Source organism: Chaetodon trifascialis, chromosome 7 (assembly GCF_039877785.1).
Source record: "Chaetodon trifascialis isolate fChaTrf1 chromosome 7, fChaTrf1.hap1, whole genome shotgun sequence".
Taxonomy (NCBI): Eukaryota; Metazoa; Chordata; class Actinopteri; order Chaetodontiformes; family Chaetodontidae; genus Chaetodon; species Chaetodon trifascialis.
This window is the reverse complement of record NC_092062.1, coordinates 14676959-14696396: the sequence shown is the minus strand read 5'-3', so window position 1 is coordinate 14696396 and position 19438 is coordinate 14676959. Positions and strand designations below refer to the sequence as shown.

The 19438-nt window shown below is 41.7% G+C and overlaps 1 protein-coding gene across 1 annotated transcript in view; it reads right to left on the bottom strand.

The window, feature by feature from the left end:
* The window catches only part of LOC139333800 (F-actin-uncapping protein LRRC16A-like), a 66668-nt gene that overhangs the window by 12602 nt on the left and 34628 nt on the right, over positions 1-19438 (bottom strand). Inside the window, exons 10-23 of the mRNA XM_070966452.1 lie at positions 15953-16041; positions 15486-15580; positions 14548-14634; positions 12916-13019; positions 12306-12383; positions 11663-11739; positions 10206-10310; positions 9761-9830; positions 8091-8172; positions 7860-7959; positions 7600-7654; positions 2997-3169; positions 2220-2288; positions 75-168 (exon numbers count right to left, since the gene is read on the bottom strand). Coding sequence (XP_070822553.1) covers positions 75-168; positions 2220-2288; positions 2997-3169; positions 7600-7654; positions 7860-7959; positions 8091-8172; positions 9761-9830; positions 10206-10310; positions 11663-11739; positions 12306-12383; positions 12916-13019; positions 14548-14634; positions 15486-15580; positions 15953-16041 — 1278 coding nt within the window. The remainder of the gene's footprint in view (positions 1-74; positions 169-2219; positions 2289-2996; positions 3170-7599; positions 7655-7859; positions 7960-8090; positions 8173-9760; positions 9831-10205; positions 10311-11662; positions 11740-12305; positions 12384-12915; positions 13020-14547; positions 14635-15485; positions 15581-15952; positions 16042-19438) is intronic.

The following is a 19438-nucleotide window of genomic DNA, read 5'->3' as shown; positions in this document are numbered from 1 at the left end:
TACTATAAAAATCCTGTTACAGTATTATTAGAGGCGCCAGAGGCTGGATGAACCAATGAGAATACTTTGCATACCTTTAACAAAGCATCCTCTGTCTTCTCAGGGCTGGCCTTCAGAGCCTGGGAGGCATCGATGATGGGGATGGGCATGAAACGAATGGTGAAGTTCCTAATGGACACACAGCCAGAGGACATTATTCCAGACAGAGAGTGTGTACAGATAAGGCAAACACAATTATTTCAATAAACAGGAAGGAAACTGCTGCGTTTGAACACACATATACTGCAGTATAATAAAATAAGACGGACAGTTCGGAGTTTGTGCCGTACAATAAGAAAAATAGGGAAATGCTTCCACTTGTGGTATTTCTTGATACATTAATTCCTAATGTTAAAACTCAATCTGCATGTCATTCATTTCAAGGATAACTTGCCATTATGTTTACTGAACCATGACATATAAAGTAATCATATGTCACAGCATAATAATTCATAGACGGTATGTTTATATCTGAGTGTGAATCAATCAGTAACACTGTAACCCAACTGGAAAAACTGGCAATATTTAGGAAATGTGACTAAATCAACCCTTGATTGCTCTGCGTGTGTGTGTGGTCTGACACTGGTCTATTACAGAGCAATGAACTGGCACCGTTATAGAGGTTACTGATCTTGAAATAGAGGTCAGCACTCAGCATTAATATTCACATAATGATGGAGGGGAGGGGGTGATAGAGTAGAGGGGAAAGCAGAGACCACAGAGAGATGAAAATGAGTCTGTTTGGAGGCAAAGGAACAGGTGTTAGTCAGATTCTGACGGTTATCAACCTCAAAGGTTAACGAATTAGTCTTTACAGGTATGCCTGGCTTAACTGTTAACACACACACACACACGCACACACACAGTGAAGCAACGCAGCAGGCAGCATGGTGCCAGTACTAATGAAGATATGACTTCTGTGTGAACCCATCTGCTCTCTCTTCCCTCATCTCTTCAACTTCCTACGATCTCCTGCCTCCATCACCGCCCTTTAAACAGGATTCCTCATCACTCATTTTTTGACTACAGCGAAAATTCTGTTTCGATGGGAGTTGAAACAGAATAAGAAAAAAGACAGCCAGAGAAGCTGATGTGCTTTTTTTTAACGTCAAGCAATGGCTTGTGTTGAGAATATAAAACATGCTTGGAATTGCTGCATTTTTTTACTCATTGATGTGCTGATTTTTTTTCCCAATTAACTGATCAAAAGGCTAATTTTTTTCAGCTATTAATAAATTAATTGACCTTTTGTTTCAGCTCTACTTGGGATGTTTTTCACTGATCCAAGATATGCATGTGCCTTTATCATATTTGAGCCTTGAAAGAGGTCCCGATTGGCCCTTGAAATATGTCAGTAATGGTTGAAAAGCATCTATTCCGTAACATTCATGGCAGGTGAATATACTGACTTGCATATAATATAATATTTAACAGTACGTAAAGTCTTAGGGAAACCGCTGAAGACGATAACATCAAGCTCTATGAAACATTTTCTAACAAAAAAAGAGCACATGAGACATGAGGAAATTGCCTGAAGGGAACACATACACACACAGGCACCACTGCACCGCAGAATAGAAAACAGCAGCAGGAAAAAAAAAGAGAGAAAATTGTTATTTCAATAATGCAACACAGAGACTCAGAGGGGAAATGGGTAGATGTGCAGTTGGGAGGATATGATAAACAGAGAGAGAAGATGAGAGACGGGAGAGAGGTGGATGTACAGATGTGTCCCAGAAGCAAATTTAGTGAGATGCACATGTCATTTCACACCCGCGCAGAATATTGAACATTCAGGTCCACAGACAGACGAGGCGCTAGACGAAGAAATCTGATTTATTCCACTCATTCAACTCGAACTTTTTGTCTCTCTCTTCCTTTCCCTTCCTCAGCATCTTTTCTTCCGCCGTTGTTTCTTTGTTGTTGTATTCCTTGTGTTTGTCACTCTCTGGTTTCCTTCCTCTCACCCTCTCACTCCCTCTCTTCCTGTCTAAACACACCTTAAGGTTTCCTCACAAATGACATCTGAGCTGCAACAGCTAACCACACATCCACCCCATCAGAAGTTTCCAGCACAACGATGCATGCATGCACACTGTATAATAACAGAGGTGCCATGAGCACACAGTTATAGACACGCTCAGACTCAGTGTTACACAGATACAGACTGAGCGACGTACTTCTCCAGAGCGGCTGCTACATCCTGAAGACCCTGAGGGCTGGTGTTGTTCTTATCCCAGATCACAGTCCTGCACAGAGATACACACAATGTGACACAAACAACAAAACAATATGTATGTAGCTTCACTATAACTCTATTTCTGGTTATTGTTTTTCTCTACTCATACTTATTTTATTGGTCAGTACTTTATTTAACCTCCCTTACTGAGCATTTATAGACATTGCATAAATAATTGAACACATGGCTTAAACACACTGTGGGTGTTTTAAGTAGATATAGGCATTTCTTAACACTATGGTCAGTAAATTTAACACTCTGTGGGCTGGTGTTAAACGGTAAGTAAGGACACAACACTAAAATGCAGTTGTAACAATATAAAATATGTCTTCATAGGACAATTATACATTAAACAACACTGTGCATTTTTCAGTATGGAATCACGTTTTAGTGTGTTACAAAATCTTATTAAATGTTAATGTAATGCTTATAAATGCTAAATAGGAGGTCAAGTAAAAATGTTCCACTTCTGTTTTAAAACGGTTTTATTTTGCATTTCATTGTGTTTTTAAATATTGTTACAATGCACTTCTTCACCAAAAATGTAAAGCTCGTTGAACTGTCTCTGTGTGCTAAAGGTGCTACACAAATAAAGTTTATAAAGGGGCCGGTAGATGGTTAACTTGTGACGTAGCGGGATTTATTAATTCCTCATTGTTATTTCTATTTCAACATCGATTGACATAACCTTTGACCCCTGAACACATGCAGTACTCACCTGAGTTTGGAGTTGATCTGAAGTGCCTTGGCCAGCATCTTGGCTCCCATGTCTCCCATGGCGTTCCCGCTGATGTCTAACCTGGTGAGTGAGGAGTTGCTGCCGAGTGCGTTCAGTACAATGGTCAGATCACTCTTCAGTCTGGAGTCTGCTAGAGACAGGGAGGTGAGGGGCTGGGGAGGGACGATTTGAGGGAGAAAGAAGTGTACATGTGGGGTGGGAGGAGGAGAAAAGGTGTTAAGAGACGGTTCATATTATGACATCAAGGGGTAAAACACATTCTTATTATGACTGTTATATCGGGTGTGTATTTGGCAGTGCAATAGGGAACTAAGAGTCACTGGTTTATCTGCCACCTGCAGGCTATTCAGTATTCAGAATTGATGAGCTGCCCTCCATTTCTCTGTTTTAATTCAGCTTTGGCATCAACAGAACGCATTTAAAATTAGCTTTTCTGGCCCTTGCTGTATATCACTGCCAACTTCAACAAAAGCTATTGTAATTTATGTCACTGAGAGCATTAATATTCTTTTAGGCAGTGCCAGCTTGTTTTCTCCTCCAAGAGTCCTTGAATTTATTTACTTGTCCATGGATGTTTGGTTTCCCTGCGTCTTCTCTTTCTGTGGCTTAATGCTGACTCTGTTTGTTTCCCTCGCCCACCCTGTGATCTTTGGCACTTCCTTAGAGAAAGTGCAAGCATGCAGGCGGACATGATTGTCAGAGCTCCCAGCAACTTTGACACCATAACAAAAGTCTCTGATGCTTTTCAAATTCAAAGAAAACAACAAAAAGCATAATTTTTCCACATTCAAAAACTGTCAAGATTCATTTACTGCCTACAGCTTTAACTATCAACACATTTTGCTTTTTCAAAATGGCCCGGTGTCCAACTTTCTCTTCTGCAAATACAGCTTTACTTATAAAACCATACGTTCCTGCAGGGGCTGGTGACTCAAAAAGGCAAACCTCAATCAAACATTTATCAGAGGATCAAGTGGACTCGCAAAAGACTCCTCTAAAATGTCAAAGTTATTATTATTCAAAACTCAAGGAGGGCAAATGAAAAATTCAACACTGGATCAAGTGGATTTCTTCGTGATGCGAGAGTGATGCGAAGGTTTACAAACATCCAGCAGCGCCCGTCTGTTCACCAGAGTTAAGCTTCTCTATGATGCATGCCATTTCCACAGCTGGAGACTCCTGGAAACCGTCTTCACAAACGTGCTGAGGCTAAAAGCCTGCGACAGCTGTGACTGCCTGACTTAGGAACCTCCTACAAATATTTCCTAATTTTAGGGCTCTACTTTCCATCACTGATACATTCAATCCATGAACTGCACTGCAAATAGAGAAGGGACTACATATGTTTGGTACATGTGTCAGCCAGGCTTCCTGTGTAGCATCTCCAACAGGACCAAATCCAAATATGATTCCTCCTCCGCATGCATTAACACCTCTAGCATTAAGCAAAAGCATACAGCAGTGCAGGAAACACTCCCAGTAAAGTCTGTTAGCTCAGGGGTTTTACTAGCTCATCGCCTGACTGGTCAAAGACAGAAGGAAAAGAAATCAACAGATTAAAAGACCAGTACGTAGAATTTAGTGGCATCTAGTGGTGAGGTTGCAGACTGCAACCATCTGAAAACAGACCTAGCCTCACTGTTCACTATGGTGGACACAAAACATGCGAAAGGTGCTCTCTAGAGCCAGTGTTTGATTTGTCCACTCTGGGCTACTGTGGAAACATGGCAGTGGCTAAATGCTACACACTAGACTGTTAAAATTAGAGTTCATGGATTTGCGTGCTATGTCTCTGAAGGAGAGTGATCAAGTGTGTGTGTATGTGGGGGGGGTTTATAGAAAGTGTAGTGATGAGTGTGTGGAGGAATAACACCGACATGGTTCTAAAGGCAGGGAAATTATTTTTTATGTCTTGTCTGCAAATACAGAGAGAATTATTTACTGCCTGCGTGTGCTCGTCTGGGCCACGGGGCAGACATTAAACATGCACATTTAAATAGGTACAAGTTTATGGACCGGTAGCCATGGTCATTCTCCAGTGATACAAAGAAGAAACAAGATCGTGATCACTGGGTTCCAGCACTGTTTCTAACACCTGACCAAGATCTGGTTGTAGGAGTGAATGTAGAAGAAGGGATGCCTGTGATGGCAACATCTGTACGTTGTGCCGACAGTAATTACACATCCCATGAAACACACAAGCTTCAGCAGCTCCAGAAGTTCAATTCTCAGTCTGCGTTAAGTGCTAAAATGATTAAATCATTGCTCAGGGTACTTGTACGGGCCATGTTTAATAAAACCAAGAAATGAGAAATTGTAACCCAAGACACGCAAATAAAAGTGACCTTAAACCAGAGACAAATTAATCTGTTTAATGCATGTCCATAAAATGATGAACTGTATTTAATATTGGATGAAACTCATTTATCCTGCAGTGTGTGTTCAGCAATATAACATCCTGTCTCTTCACTACAGCTAACAATCCCCTGGCGGAGGAGAATACGGTGCTCTTACTGATTATTCTTATCCAAACACTCAAGGATTAACATTGTTACGCAGGAGAAATTGGGATTAAACAGTTCTTCATCATTCCTCTCACTCTTCACACACTCTCCAGCTCTTCTGCATCTTCCCCTCTTTTTGATGATTTCTTTCTACCTTTTACCAACCAAACATTCACAAGCATCATGGCAGATTTAGATATCACATATCATTTAGATATCTTTGTTTACTACAGATTATCCAACTTTTCTCCATAGATGTCCTCGAAATTGTTGCTGTTTTGTTCGTAAGGAGTATCATTTATCCTAAATCCTAAATCCTAAAATGTCTGGCATTTGTAACAAACCATATCATTCGTGTTGACATCGCTCCAATGAAGCAGCAGGCAATGTGGCATACACTTCTATGGCTTGCACAACCAGGTGAAGTACTCAGGTGTTTTAGGTCATTAGCTACAAAGGCATGCCTGTTTTATTTGCCTTAAGAAGTGCTTATTTTTTATTTCAGTTGCAGTAAGCATGTGTGTCAATGTGGTTATTTTACAGACTGAATTTATAGCACCATTCTTAGGGAAGTGAGTAAATTTTTAATTTTTCTTCTGGCAAACTATTGATTGTCTCACATAGACTGCAGCAACAAAAATGACTGGAGATTTGAGTCAGTGCATTTCTGACAGAGTCTACTCTGTTAATGTAGCTCCATTGTACAGGTCACTACCCAGTCGAGGGCACTCCAAATCTAGGGGTGGAGTCTAAAACGGTATTTGGGATAGAGCTTTGTTATCTCTACAGGCCTTCAGCTATCTGTGTTTGCATGTCAGCTCTGGTTATAAAGTCCACTTTCATCCCTGGTCCAAACAAATCCATGCATCACAGCTCCTTTTAACAACAAGCAACAATCTGGGATCAGCTGTCCCATATATGCAAAAAAAACCCTGATTCTCTGCCACCTTCCCAACCTACCTTCACCTTTTTATTCCTTACAATCCACCCTTACTGATCATCCTTGGACCTGCCAGCTTTAACCTCTTTCATCCACTTTTCAGGAACCATTCATTACATGTGTTCCTCCTTTCCTTCTCTCCTTTATATCTAACCTGTGAAGCCAGATAACCAGCTCATATACATGCACAGTCTTCTCATGCACACAATGACACACACACACACACACACACACACACACACACACACACACACACACACACACACACACACACACACACACACACACACACACACACACACACACACACACACACACACACACACACACAGAGACTAAGCATCTAGAGGCCTATCGAGCACAGAGCAGCTCAATAGGACCATCAATCTAGCACATCCTCCACTGTGGGAGACAAAAAAAGGGCAGGCACTGGGGCAAAATTTGTTACAGCTCCCATGATGGAGAGAAAGATAAAAGGAGTGAGATAGATTGAAGGACAGGAAAATAGTGAGAAAATGGAAAAAATCTCTATATTTCACAGCAGGTTTTCATAGCAATTGAGAATGATAGCTTAACTGGTATCTTGTAATATCTTAAAAACATCCCCCTGTAGTCACTGATACACACAGGGAGGGAAAGTCCAAAGGCTTGAGGGATTTTAGAAGCAAAGCTATCAACTCTGGGTAATTTTTGAGTTCTCAACAGAAATGGTGATCATCAGCGCACAGTAATACGTCAGGTGATAAAAAGCTACGGTCCTTATCGGTTTAAATACTTTCCATCCGGTTTAAGTCATTTCCATCTTGTGTTGTATGTTGGTGGTTTCTCTTTGTAGTGCAATAATTCTCCCACAACTCACTTCTACTATTTCAGAACTAATTAAATAACGCCCACATTAGATTTAAGAGAGCGTGTTGATCCAACACATCCAACATGAGTGAAAAGTATATTTGAGTACAGCTCTCATAAACCACATGAATTCAGCTGAATGTGAGGCTTTATTAATCACTGAAGGGACATTATGCTCACACCACCCTCCACTGGAGAGGTCAGAGGTGAGTGGCAGAGCAGCTGTTGGAGATTCAGTGATTTGGTATCCCTCACAAAGGCCAGACTGAGAATGAAATTAAAAACTCACCGACTCCTCTTCTTGAATCATATGGACCAGGCTGTCCAACACTGGTGCAAGGTTTCTAAATCAGGCAGAAGAAAGACAGGAAGAAAATATACATCATGAACACAATAATCCGCTGAGAGAGCACAGTGAAGTACTCAAGTACAGAAAAAATACATTATTCACATGAATCCACAACCAAACCCAAGCCTAACCACTGTTTGTCTCATCCTGTTTACATCAGCTGTGCGGCTCTGCACTCTTGTACTGTACTCGACTCTTACTTGGACTTGATGTTGTTGAAGTTCTTGCCCAGAGAGAGGTGTCTGATGGATCGGTTCTTGGCTAACCACACCAGCAGAGTGGACAGATCTGAGTCCAGGCCTGGAAAAAACAGAAATAGCTTAGAAATGACAGTAAAGCTTGCTGATCATAACTGATTTCGGTAGATGCATGCTGAAGGCGAAAAGTTGAGTTAACATATGGCACAGCATGCATGGACACTGCCGCCTCACCATTGTCAGAGATATCCAAGCTGGAGATGTTTGGGATCTCGGCAATGCAGCTTTCAAGGATCTGAGAACCTCCTGACCGCAACTGGGAAGACAGGAGAGCAAGTTTTAAACACACAGCTACACATACTGTACATACAGTACATTGTAGAGCATGGCTTGTTCATCAGGTAAGTAGAGCTTCTAACACTTCGCACTACAACTGGAATGAGGCAGCTTTTGCAGAATCTTGCACTATGACTGCAAAAAATGACAAACATAAATGTCACAGTGCATTCACAAAGACTTGCAAATGTTTGCACAAATTCAACAACATGAGACTCAGGTTCGACAAAGCTAATGCTTTACATGAAAACATCTGCAATCCTTAATGAAACATGCATTCAATTTCTAAGCACAGACAACTCATAATGGAAGCATGCAGGACAGACGTATCAAGACTAACATAGTAATTGCAGCAATTGCGGCGGGACGTTGCTCCTAGTTAAATCTTTTCATTTCATGTGCGATGTTGAGAGAAAAATGGACCCCGAGAAGAATAGGATCAGCAGAAACTTACAATATCTTCCAAAACAGACGTGCAAATAAAAAGGAGGCGGAATGAGATGCTAATTATTAAGAGTGAGCACATTGGTACTTACACAATGGCCAAGCTTACAGAGGCATTAGGGGGAGAGAACAGCATGTCAGAGCCACGCCAACAATTACCAGCAACAAAACACACAGATGCTTAATGATCATATTCTGTTCAAACACACACTTTTGCACAAACAGTCTTGACAGGGGTCATATGCACAGTCCTTATTTTGCACGCTGTCAGCCCACTCAGAGTTTTGGGCTGCCTCCACCAAACGGTTCATTAAGACTTCAAAAAAAAGGATGGAACGCATCATTTCCCCCTGCAGCTTCAGTTTGGGAAGATCTCTATGGGAATGTGGAATTGGATTTCCTGTGTAATTTGTATTCATGTGTTATCTTTAGCAATCCCATTCAATCTGCAGCAAGCTGTGTTTTCTGTTCGAGCAGGGGAGGAGACGAAGGCGAGGAAGCTGGTGTGTGTGTGTGTGTGTGTGTGTGTCTGTGTGTGCATGAGAGTTGAGATGAAACAATTAGAGATGGAAACTAAACCCAACCCCCACCCCCACCCCTCTGTACAGCTCTCCCCCTCCACCCCCACCTGCTGTCTGCCAAGTATTCCATTATACAGCCTCTTAACTGTGTCACTGGCCTGTCAAATGGTTTTGGAGTGGATCCTAAAAAGCTGATTGCATTGGAACAGTATTACCTCCAAACTATTAAAACCCTCACTCGCCAAACCTAAGCTGACAAGGGCACTTATACAAATGTTACCAATACTACAAACAGGGAGAATAAATGGATAAAATCAGGAAAACAACACCAGTGCTGCCCCTAAAATCCAGTGAGGGTAGTCTTGATTACCCAAGATAGCTTATACTATATTTTGCAGCACTGTGTTCAAGCTGTGCTTCCTACTAAACAGATCTACTTGCATTATCAGCAGCATTAAATTTAATTACAGAGTTGGGGCTCCAACTCTACAGTTCTCACAAGTGTGTTAGTACATATTCACATGATTTGGTGTGAATTTTTAAAAAGTTCCCAGTTTCCTGCTTCCCCTGCACACACCTTGACATGCATGCATACCGTCTTACCTCACAGCAGCTGAGGTCTAGAGACACGTCCTTCAGATTGAGATTACTGGCCAGGCCAAGCAGGAGAGCTCTAAAACAACATTATTATATACGGTTAAAAAACAAGTATTACAGAATAATAAAGATTCAAATAAGAAGAAGAATTTACATTACATTCTGCTTCATTTGGTTCAATTTGTCTCTATTTAAGATCTCATGTTTTGCCACTGCAGTGTCTAAACACCAAAACGAATCATAAAGTGCAGCAGGCCAAAGCTGCAGCTTCCGCCCTCTAACGCAGCTCCTCTCTGTTATACAGGCTGACAAGATGAGTTTAATCTGACTGGTTTTAAAGGGACTACAGGTGATAAAAGAAGACGAGGAACAAAATGTACAGTCAGAGAGAATGTGGGACAGAAGGAGCTGCTCCTCAGACACATTAAATGTGAATGAATCCTTCTCTCACTTGAGGGCCTCTGGCGGCAGCTTGGTTCCTGACACGTTGATGGAGCTGAGAGACATGGCACTGCTGAAGAAGTGCTTGAATGACGGAGGCACCTCTTTGCCTTTCCTACAAGAGAGCAGGAAATAAAATAATGCCAGATGGATACAGCACTGACTTGAAGTATAACATTTTACTACAACTTTTCAGACAGTTTTTAAAGCTCTTTTGATCCAACACCACATACGGCTCAGTGATGCAGTTCTGTTCATTGACCTGAAATCAGAGGCCAACATTAAGCTTTTAGTACTCTTGCCATGTCCTAAAAGCCTGTGACCCATTTTAGTTTTTATCTACTGTCTAAGAAACAGTTTGAGCACCACAAAACAAAGGATTCAGAGGGGATTTTCACAAAGAAGATTCACTGAAAGTCTCAGGTATAACCCTTCATCCCACCCCCGCCCCTCCCTTGACAACGCCCTCAGCTCCCTAGAGACATGCTGGAAAGAGAGAGATAATAACAGGAAGAAAACTCCACCCATCACCCATCTGTTACACACAAAATCTGCACATACACATTGGAACCACGCTTCTTCACAAACCCAAGCAGACAAGGCGAGCCTTGTCATGCAGTTCATTTTGTCTGCAATGGCACTTTGTCACCAGCAGGTGTCACACACAAACATACATTTTTGGCCAAAGGAAACTACTGTGACACCCCTGTCATCAGAAACTGATGAATAAAGTGTTAAAGTAAGATGGGAAGGAACATCACAGCAGCCTCAGTGGGCTGAATCCTATTTTCCAGCAAGTACATGATGGATGATGCACAGGAGATCCCAGACCTATGTCATATTACAACTGGGATGCAATTCAATATCCATATTGCATTCAGGCCCTGATTTCACAAAAAGACACACATAATTCTGCACATCATTTAACTGTGATTATCAAACTTCTCAGTCTTGGTGCAGACGGATGGACAAGTGCAGAACATAAAGTTGAGTCGCAGCTTGGTTTTAGCTTCAAAAAGATATGCTACTGCATTTGTTTTAATTAAATCTTTAGTTAAAGTAGATAAATCTTTCTGTGTGATGAACATTTTAATATCTGTGAGCAAGCTTTTACTCTCAGCTGTTACTCTTGTTGAAAATGAAAATATAGAAGTTTGCGTTTGCAGTTATTTACTTCCACTGAGTTGAATGGTGCTCTTCTATCTCTTCTTTAAATAACACAATTATAATTACAGCCTTGCATTTCTGTTTATTCTTATGTTACATTATCTTTTTAATCATATCAGACTTTTTCATCGCTAATCCTCTTTGTGCAGCTGTCTGTCCTCAATTGTAACAGGTTCTGTACGTTCACTGGTATTTGGGAAATCTTGCAAATGCACTTTTCACACAAGCCACTACAGCATGAAAAATTAGTTTCCTTTCTTCACTGTCAGGTAAGTTAGCACAACCCAGATAGGCTCTTACCTGTGAGGGAAGACACTCTTTGACACGTTAAGAACAGACAGGTGTTGGACTGAGCCTCGCAGCAGAGCTGAGCAAACCTTGAAAATAGACAGAACATATCACCAAACTGAAATAATCAATGCTGTCATTCTTTGTGACAGACAGAAGGAGAGAGGAAGAAAGTGTGTTGTGTGTTTACAAGTGTGTAAATGTTTTTATATGTGGCTGTGTCTTAGAGAGACACAATATGATTTAGGGGCTAATCAATATCTTCAGTGACAGACTGACAGCTGGCTACATCTCAGGCTAATCAATAAGCTGTATTTGGCTCTCAGAGCCACATCAATACATCACATACAGTATTCAGAACACTTGGCAGGCAGCAAACAGCAGCATAGACCAAACGGGTGCATAAAACTGGATTACACTCCCTGTAACACAAATATTAATTGCTAGCACTTCATTTTACATTACAGTATAATGAGATACAACTCTAATTGCATGTTGCTTTGTTTATTTGTAACACTCTGATTTTCAAGGGCTTGTTTATTAGAAACCTGTTCTCCATTATCATAGTATCTCTGCACCCAGTTATCTTATAATTTAGCTCCTTTTTGCTACGAGCTCCAGGCGGGGTATCGCATCAGCGTGCCTCCCGACTCACCTGGTCCAATGAGCAGTCAGTGTTGGAGAGGTCAAGGGTTGCCAGGCTGTTGGGTTGACCCAGGAAGTGGTAGAAATGCTACATGGAAAGCAAAATAAAGGACACGCTGTTACAAAGGAGAAGAGGATGCCTTCCGGAGTGTTGCCTGCTGTGCTGTTGACCACAGTGATAAAGAGCATTTCATTTATTCGGAATTTTCCATAATTTCTGACTTCCACAACCAAATCTCCGATCATGCAGGACTACTTCTTAGTCGGGCAAAGTAATTTCCTGGAGCCTCTTTGTTGCCAGACAACCAGCAGAGACTCCCGTTAATTCTGTGTCTGTCGTCCAGCTACAGTTACAGTATATCACTGTGATGGGTGTGATTGTGTCTGTTACAGTAGATTCTGATGTATCTGTGCTCTGAGCAGATGTCAAATGTCCAGAGTCGATACTCCCCAACAGACAGACATGCTAACTGATTTATAATGGCCTGAAAAGGCCCTCACACAACTGCAGCACTGACCTGGTTCAATCAATTAAGTGTTATTGATAGTAGCTCTAAAATGCATTCGAAACTCAGTGTGTGTGTGTGTGTGTGTGTGTGTGTGTGTGTGTGTGTTTGTACCTGCATGTCGTCTCCTCGGAGGACATTCCCTGAGAGGTCCAGATGGACCAGGCTGCTGGGGATGGACGGGTTGGCACTCAGTGACTGGCAAAGGCTGTTCACCCCTAAAACACACACATACACACAGACGCGCGCACACACAGACACACACACACGGTGTCAGCACTATCACAACCCTCAAATCTCCACTTGATGTTTTGACAGCATATTGAAGGAAATAGCAGAGGAAATGAGCAGTGGGTGAAGACAGGAAAGAACAGGATCAGAATGTCGAGTGAGCGCTTGGGAAGTGAAAAGAGTATGTTTTCTCATGGTTAGGTAGATGTAACGCTACGCCTCTGTCAGTGAAGCATTCTCCTCTTCTTTGTATGTCTTAAGAAAATATATCAAAATAATCGAATTATCGAACATGAAGCTATAAATAGAAGAAGAAGTGCTACAATTGTTCAAATGATTCGGCCTTATTTGAGAGACAGAGAGTGTGTGTGTCTGCATGGATTTCTGCTGCACAGTGTGTGCGTCATACTGACATACTGTGTGTACAATAACTGACCCATGACATGTCTACCACATGACTGAAGTAACACTTTTACAAAGTCCTGACTGCCAGGAAATCAAGACGTGACTGTCAATGACTGATCTGACACATAAGAAGAGATGAGGAAGAGTGCGATCAATGAAAACAAGAGAAATAAACTAAAATAATGCAGATCATTGAGAGAGAGAATTATTAATGATTTTTGCAAGAGATGAAACCATTTCAACAGTTACACTCAATTAAAAATTTAAATTCAAAACCCGAAATGACTGAATAAGTTTTTCTTTCATCAAATAAAAACAGTGCTAAAAACAAACAAGGCAGAAAAACATGTCCTCAATCCTCTTCTTTCTGTCTGAGCTTCAGGGGTTTGGGTTATGGATTGGACCTTTAGCTAGATGAGCGAGGCTCAGTTAAAGCTCCGCGGCCCTCTCGCTAACCCGACACTGTGAAATATGAGAGCTCTTTATTGATTGCCTGAGAGCAGAGCATGTTTACAGCGGGTCCCAAAAGATGGTGCCTGGTGCTGGAGCATTTACTTTGGGTGAGAACCAAGCAGAAATTTTACCTTCCAGCAGCCACATTTCTAGAAATTATGACAAGAACGATTACAAATCCCCTGCAGTTTTTGGCATTAAAGCCTCGGCACAATCAGCCCCTTCATAGCATGTCATTAAAGGCCATTACTGCAGAAACATTTTTCAATCATGTCAAGAGGTTGCAGCTCTGCTGACTGAAGGAAAGTGGTCTGGTGAGCTTCATTTATGTAAATGAAAACATGCACAGCGTTAACAGATTGTCTGTGCACACTCACACATCCTTTTCTTGCCCTCCCTCTCCCACTCACAGTTAAATGTTCATGATTAAGTGTCATTAGCATCTCAGAGGTAGGTATGATCAGATTAGTGGAAGATCTGACCATAGGGGATCATGTCAATTAAAACGCAAAGCCAGCTGATCACAGTGCAATATTCATATCAGCTTTTGTATATAATCATTCCAACCAACCTCCATTTAAAAATTGCAAATGTTGTCATTTATCATAAAACTGTTTCAGGAGCTGTGAATGAAAGCTAAGTGAGGACAGCACATACCTTTGGGCGATAGTGAGGTTCTGGAGAAGCTTAAATGCTTGAGCCCCATACGAAGTTTGGCAAACTGAGCACCCAGAGAGGAGATACCTGCAGCAAGAGAGTGTCAATGATTCTCCTCCTCTCCACTCTGATATTTACGCTGCTCTTTTCAACCAGCATGAGTATCAGGACTTTCATATTTTAGATACAAAACTTTGCATTTAAACTCCTATATATCCTATAGAACTAAAACCAAACCCAAACAGACAATAATACAAGCAATTCTTAAAGGGAAACCCCAATGAGGCTGAACTCTTATGTCAGTTCTGGAGATATCTGTGTCTATATCTGTAGGAAATAATCTGTCATCACAATGACTAGACAGACAAAAAAAATCATTTTATACAAACGCGTAAAACTACTAAATGTGTATGAAGCCAAAATCACTAAAGAATATGGTATTGTTTCTTTGAATAAGCACACATTCAGTGGATCCTTCTGTAAATTTTACATGAGAACAAATAAGCCTGAGATTGGTGAACCTGGGAAATCTGTGATATGTCTTCATGCCACTGCCTTAATATTTGGTGGAATCTTTAATTCATGTGTGCTGGTTACACTGAGAGACTGTAGATAGAGCTGATGAAATATTAAACTTGTTGCATTCACTGTCCTGTAACCAGTTAACCTAAACTGTCAATATTATCATACTCTATCCCCGCGGCAGGCTATAGTATGTGAAGTGGTCATACAATGAATGAATGTTGCACATTTAGAAGATGACAAGAGAAATCTGACTGCTTAATGACTGCTGAATGTTTAATGCATTCAATTTTTCACTGGTCGGAGAGTTCGCTCTCACACCTGATGTAGAACAGAGCTGTTCAGAACAGAGTACAGCAGAGGGCATAACAGAGCAGAGATGAGCACACTAGACTAAATTAGAGCAGATATCATACCTCTGTCCTCCAGTGGGTTGTTGGCAAGATTAATGGTGGTGAGTCCTGAGCTGGGGTTATGGGCCAGGGCAGCAGCTAGCTTCTGGGCAAAATCACTGTAGGGTGTAAAAGAGGGTATCCATTATGTGTGTATGACTGATTTCCTGTACGTGTGCAACCTTTTAAAAAGCTTTGGCAACATAAATATCATTTTCTTGCTACAAGAGAAATGTGGAGCAGAACAGAAGACACTGTGCATGCTGATTTACTGTCACATAGTCATGGCCACTGGGACACTTGAGTAGAAGGGAGCTAATGCTAATGTTATTGAAGACACCTGTGCTTTTCCTAATGTGACAAGTGTGTGCTGTGAAAAAGAGTTATTGACGGTTACTAAACACGCTAAGCATGTTTTCACAGGCTGAGTAGTAACTGACAGTGACATGTAAAATTGGTTGAGTGCTCCTTTAATAGTCAGTTATTCTCACGTTTTGAGTCCTGCGTTGTCCAGAACCAGCTCTTCCAGACGACTGGAGCGTGACACCACCCGAAGGATCTGCTCGCACACATCTGCAGACTGAACACACACATATACAACACATGTCAGGAAGAACCTCCGCTGTTGTGCATAATTCTGCAGGTGGTATTATATTATTTAAAGACAGAAAAAGATCGCTTAATTTATTAGAGGCTTTGTGTTAGTGCTCTGTAAAACAGTGGATGGTGATATGAAAACGATGTCAAAGTTATGAGTCTCACACTCACAGCAGATAAAGTAGATCTTAGCTCACTCATTTGCTCATCAAAAGCATAAAAAATATACTAATTAACTGAACCAGCTCAGAGGCTTAAAGGGCACTTTTATCTAGAACAGCAAAGCTTGAGCTGAAACATCCAAGGTCACAGGAATAATGCAGAATTTTACTTTTGGGTCACATGATTCCTGCGAGTGTTGTGCAAATTGTGGTGAAGCACTCTGCTCATTTATGCTAATTAAAGCTGCAGTGCAGAACACACACAAAAAAAGAAAAGAAAACAGCATGAGTGAATTCTGACTCTTTGGCTTCAAGACCATTTATGTGTGACAAGGAGAGACTGGGGACAGCAGACTTTGGACACTTTAGAGGGAGAAAAGTTGGTTCGCCTCTGTGGTCTCAACACCATGGGAGACGGGTTCGGGGGAGAAAGAGCACTCATATTTAGGCAAAAATTAAAAATTCAACAGTTGGACGTTCATGCCCCACCTAGATGTGCACTGACCCAGTTCACTGTGTGCTGCGTCATATTCAAACACACAGACAAACACACATCCTTGTTGGCCTTGGTGTAGTTTACAGCAATTCGAATTTTCCTACACAAACGATCTGCCCTGACTCATAACACAAACATTTTCCATCATAGTAACAGAACTTTTACTGGACCATTGTTTTGAGTTATTCTTGTTAATTGACATTCCTGTTTCTCTCAGCCTGCAGCCTCAGTGTGGCCATAACACTGGAGACATTGTCCCACACTGTTATCTACAGTGAGGGGGAGAGAGAGGGTGGGGGGGCAAGGAGAGGAGGGATAATGGCGAGAGAGAAAGAGAGACAACGAGAGGGCAAGATTGAAGAAAGGAACTGTTGTTCACGTGCTCACTGTGAAACTGTGAGTATTACAGAACAGGAATAAGAGTGATGGAGGGCAGCGAGGGATGACACATAATACAGAAAAGGGAGGTATGAGGGTAGTGAGGGCTGAAATCGAGAAAAAGATGGGAGAGACGAGTCAGTAATGCCAAAGCAGAGAGAGAGGCATACAAAGAAGCCTGTATGATGCAGTGTCACAATAAAACTGTTGGGGACGGCACAGAGACACTGTCAGCATGCGCTCTGCACCATTTACCATTCATTAAATAAGAGCCTCGTCACGCTGTGCTGTTCTGACCCTACGTCCTGCTGAAATATCACACACTCTCACACGTGTTTACACACACACATACTGTGCCATCATGAGGTGATCAGAAGGCACGTCCTCTTATCGCTGCTGTCCTCGCCTGTTCTTCTCCTCCTTTCTCATTTAGCAGCTCAGCGTCTTGATTAGACCACAAGACAAACTGCCTGATTGAAGTGAGGATGAGCAGCGTAAGCCCCTGCTGTGATAGCCGGCTGCGCGCGTGTGTGTGTGTGAGAGAGTTTTTCTGCTTACATGTGTGTTATATTATCCAGTCCACTGCTCTGAGAGATTCCTTATCTGTTTGACTGAGTTGGTTAGACTGCAGTTTTCTTTTTTTTTCCTGCTTTGTGAACCACAGACGATGTCTGTTAGATACTCCTAATGCATCTGTACACAGCTGCACAGATACAACAGTTCAGGCTGATGGGCAGTGTTAACCTTGAGTTGAACTTTTGCATGTCAATAGATTTGGCTGGAACATCAACTGACTTCTGGCTAGGAAATCAAGACTAGTTTCACATGCTGGAAATGTCTAGTTTCTGATCTCTCTTTCCTGATACGTTTGACTCATTTCCTTAAACATCTGGCATCTCTCCCTTACACTCGGTTTACTGACCCCTCAACTGACCTTTATCTTACTGTCTCGCTGCCCTTTTTGCTGCCATCACTTTCTCCCTCCACTCTCTGTTCCCCTCCTATTCTTCTTTCTAACTTATTATTGTTTCCACTGGCACGGGATCAAAAACCATTGAAACTCGCGCTCCAGAGTGCACCCTCGCACCCCCCATCTTTCCATTTTCACCGTACAAACATGCACATGGAGAAAAAGGAAGTTCAAGTTCTGTTGGATTGATCAGTAACCAAAGAGGAAATCTGCCTCTTTGCAAATCAAACACAACATAAGCACTAATCGAAACAAAGGAAGTGGTATCTATGGTTAACATTGCCAAAAAACACTCAAGTAACACACTATAAATCATATTTGAATAAGAAACCTTCATAATACAAAAGCCTTAGGGTCCATCACAATAACACACTGATCTGGTATAGAAAGGACATACGTTGCACATGTGCCCATTTGAGCATTTGAACCTAAATATGCACATGGCATGGTGACGGACAGGATTTCAAAATTCTGTACAAAAGGAACTGTCTGTGACGGAGGCGTGAGATAATTGTTTGGACTGAGGAAGCTGCGTGTGGTAATTGGTGAGACTGAGCGAAGCCTTGAGATGGAGAGTCAGTAATGGAGTGCTGCAGGGGGGCAACTGCCTGAGACATTGAGCCCCTTTGTCTCGTTAGGATTAGGAGTCTTATCACACGAGAACATTGGACTGATCCTCAGTCAACAGACAGGAGGGGAGGATGGAGGAAACAAAGGGGAAAATTCTGTACAGGCAGATACATACAGCTATAGATAGGCAAAGGTATAGGGAGAGACGTGCTGTAGTGAACGCAGACAGAGAGTATGTTGTAAATATATGATTCAGGAAAAGCCGGAAATAACAAGAATGATAAGCAAGTTACCTCAAATCTAGACCTGTGTGGCCTTTAAATTCAGAATCATTGACCTTTACTTGGGAGGCCAAAACACAGGAATAACATTCGAACTTCTGGTCTTCATCAGGATCTGGATGATCCAGCAAAATACCATGTGACACAGTAACCCTCTCATTTGACTCATCAAAACAAAGTTTAGCCATGCCCATTGGTTGGCTGGTCCATCCCAGTCCGCCACTTTGGTCCAGGCTCAAAACTTTAATTTGTCCTGTACTTTGGTTTGATAATAAGCTCAACTAACATGATGAACATGGTAACAATGAGTAACGTACAGTTCCTGCTCAACATCAGCCGCTGAATGATGTTAGCATTTAGCTCAAAGCGTGTGTCTAAGTAGAGCCTCAAAAATCCACTAGCATGGCTTTAGACTCTCTCTCTCTTACTCTCTCTCTCTCTCTCTCTCTCTCTCTCTTTACACAGTGATTCTCCATATTTTGGCCAAATCAGCTGGTGCCTATGACAGCTTGTCACTTGAGATA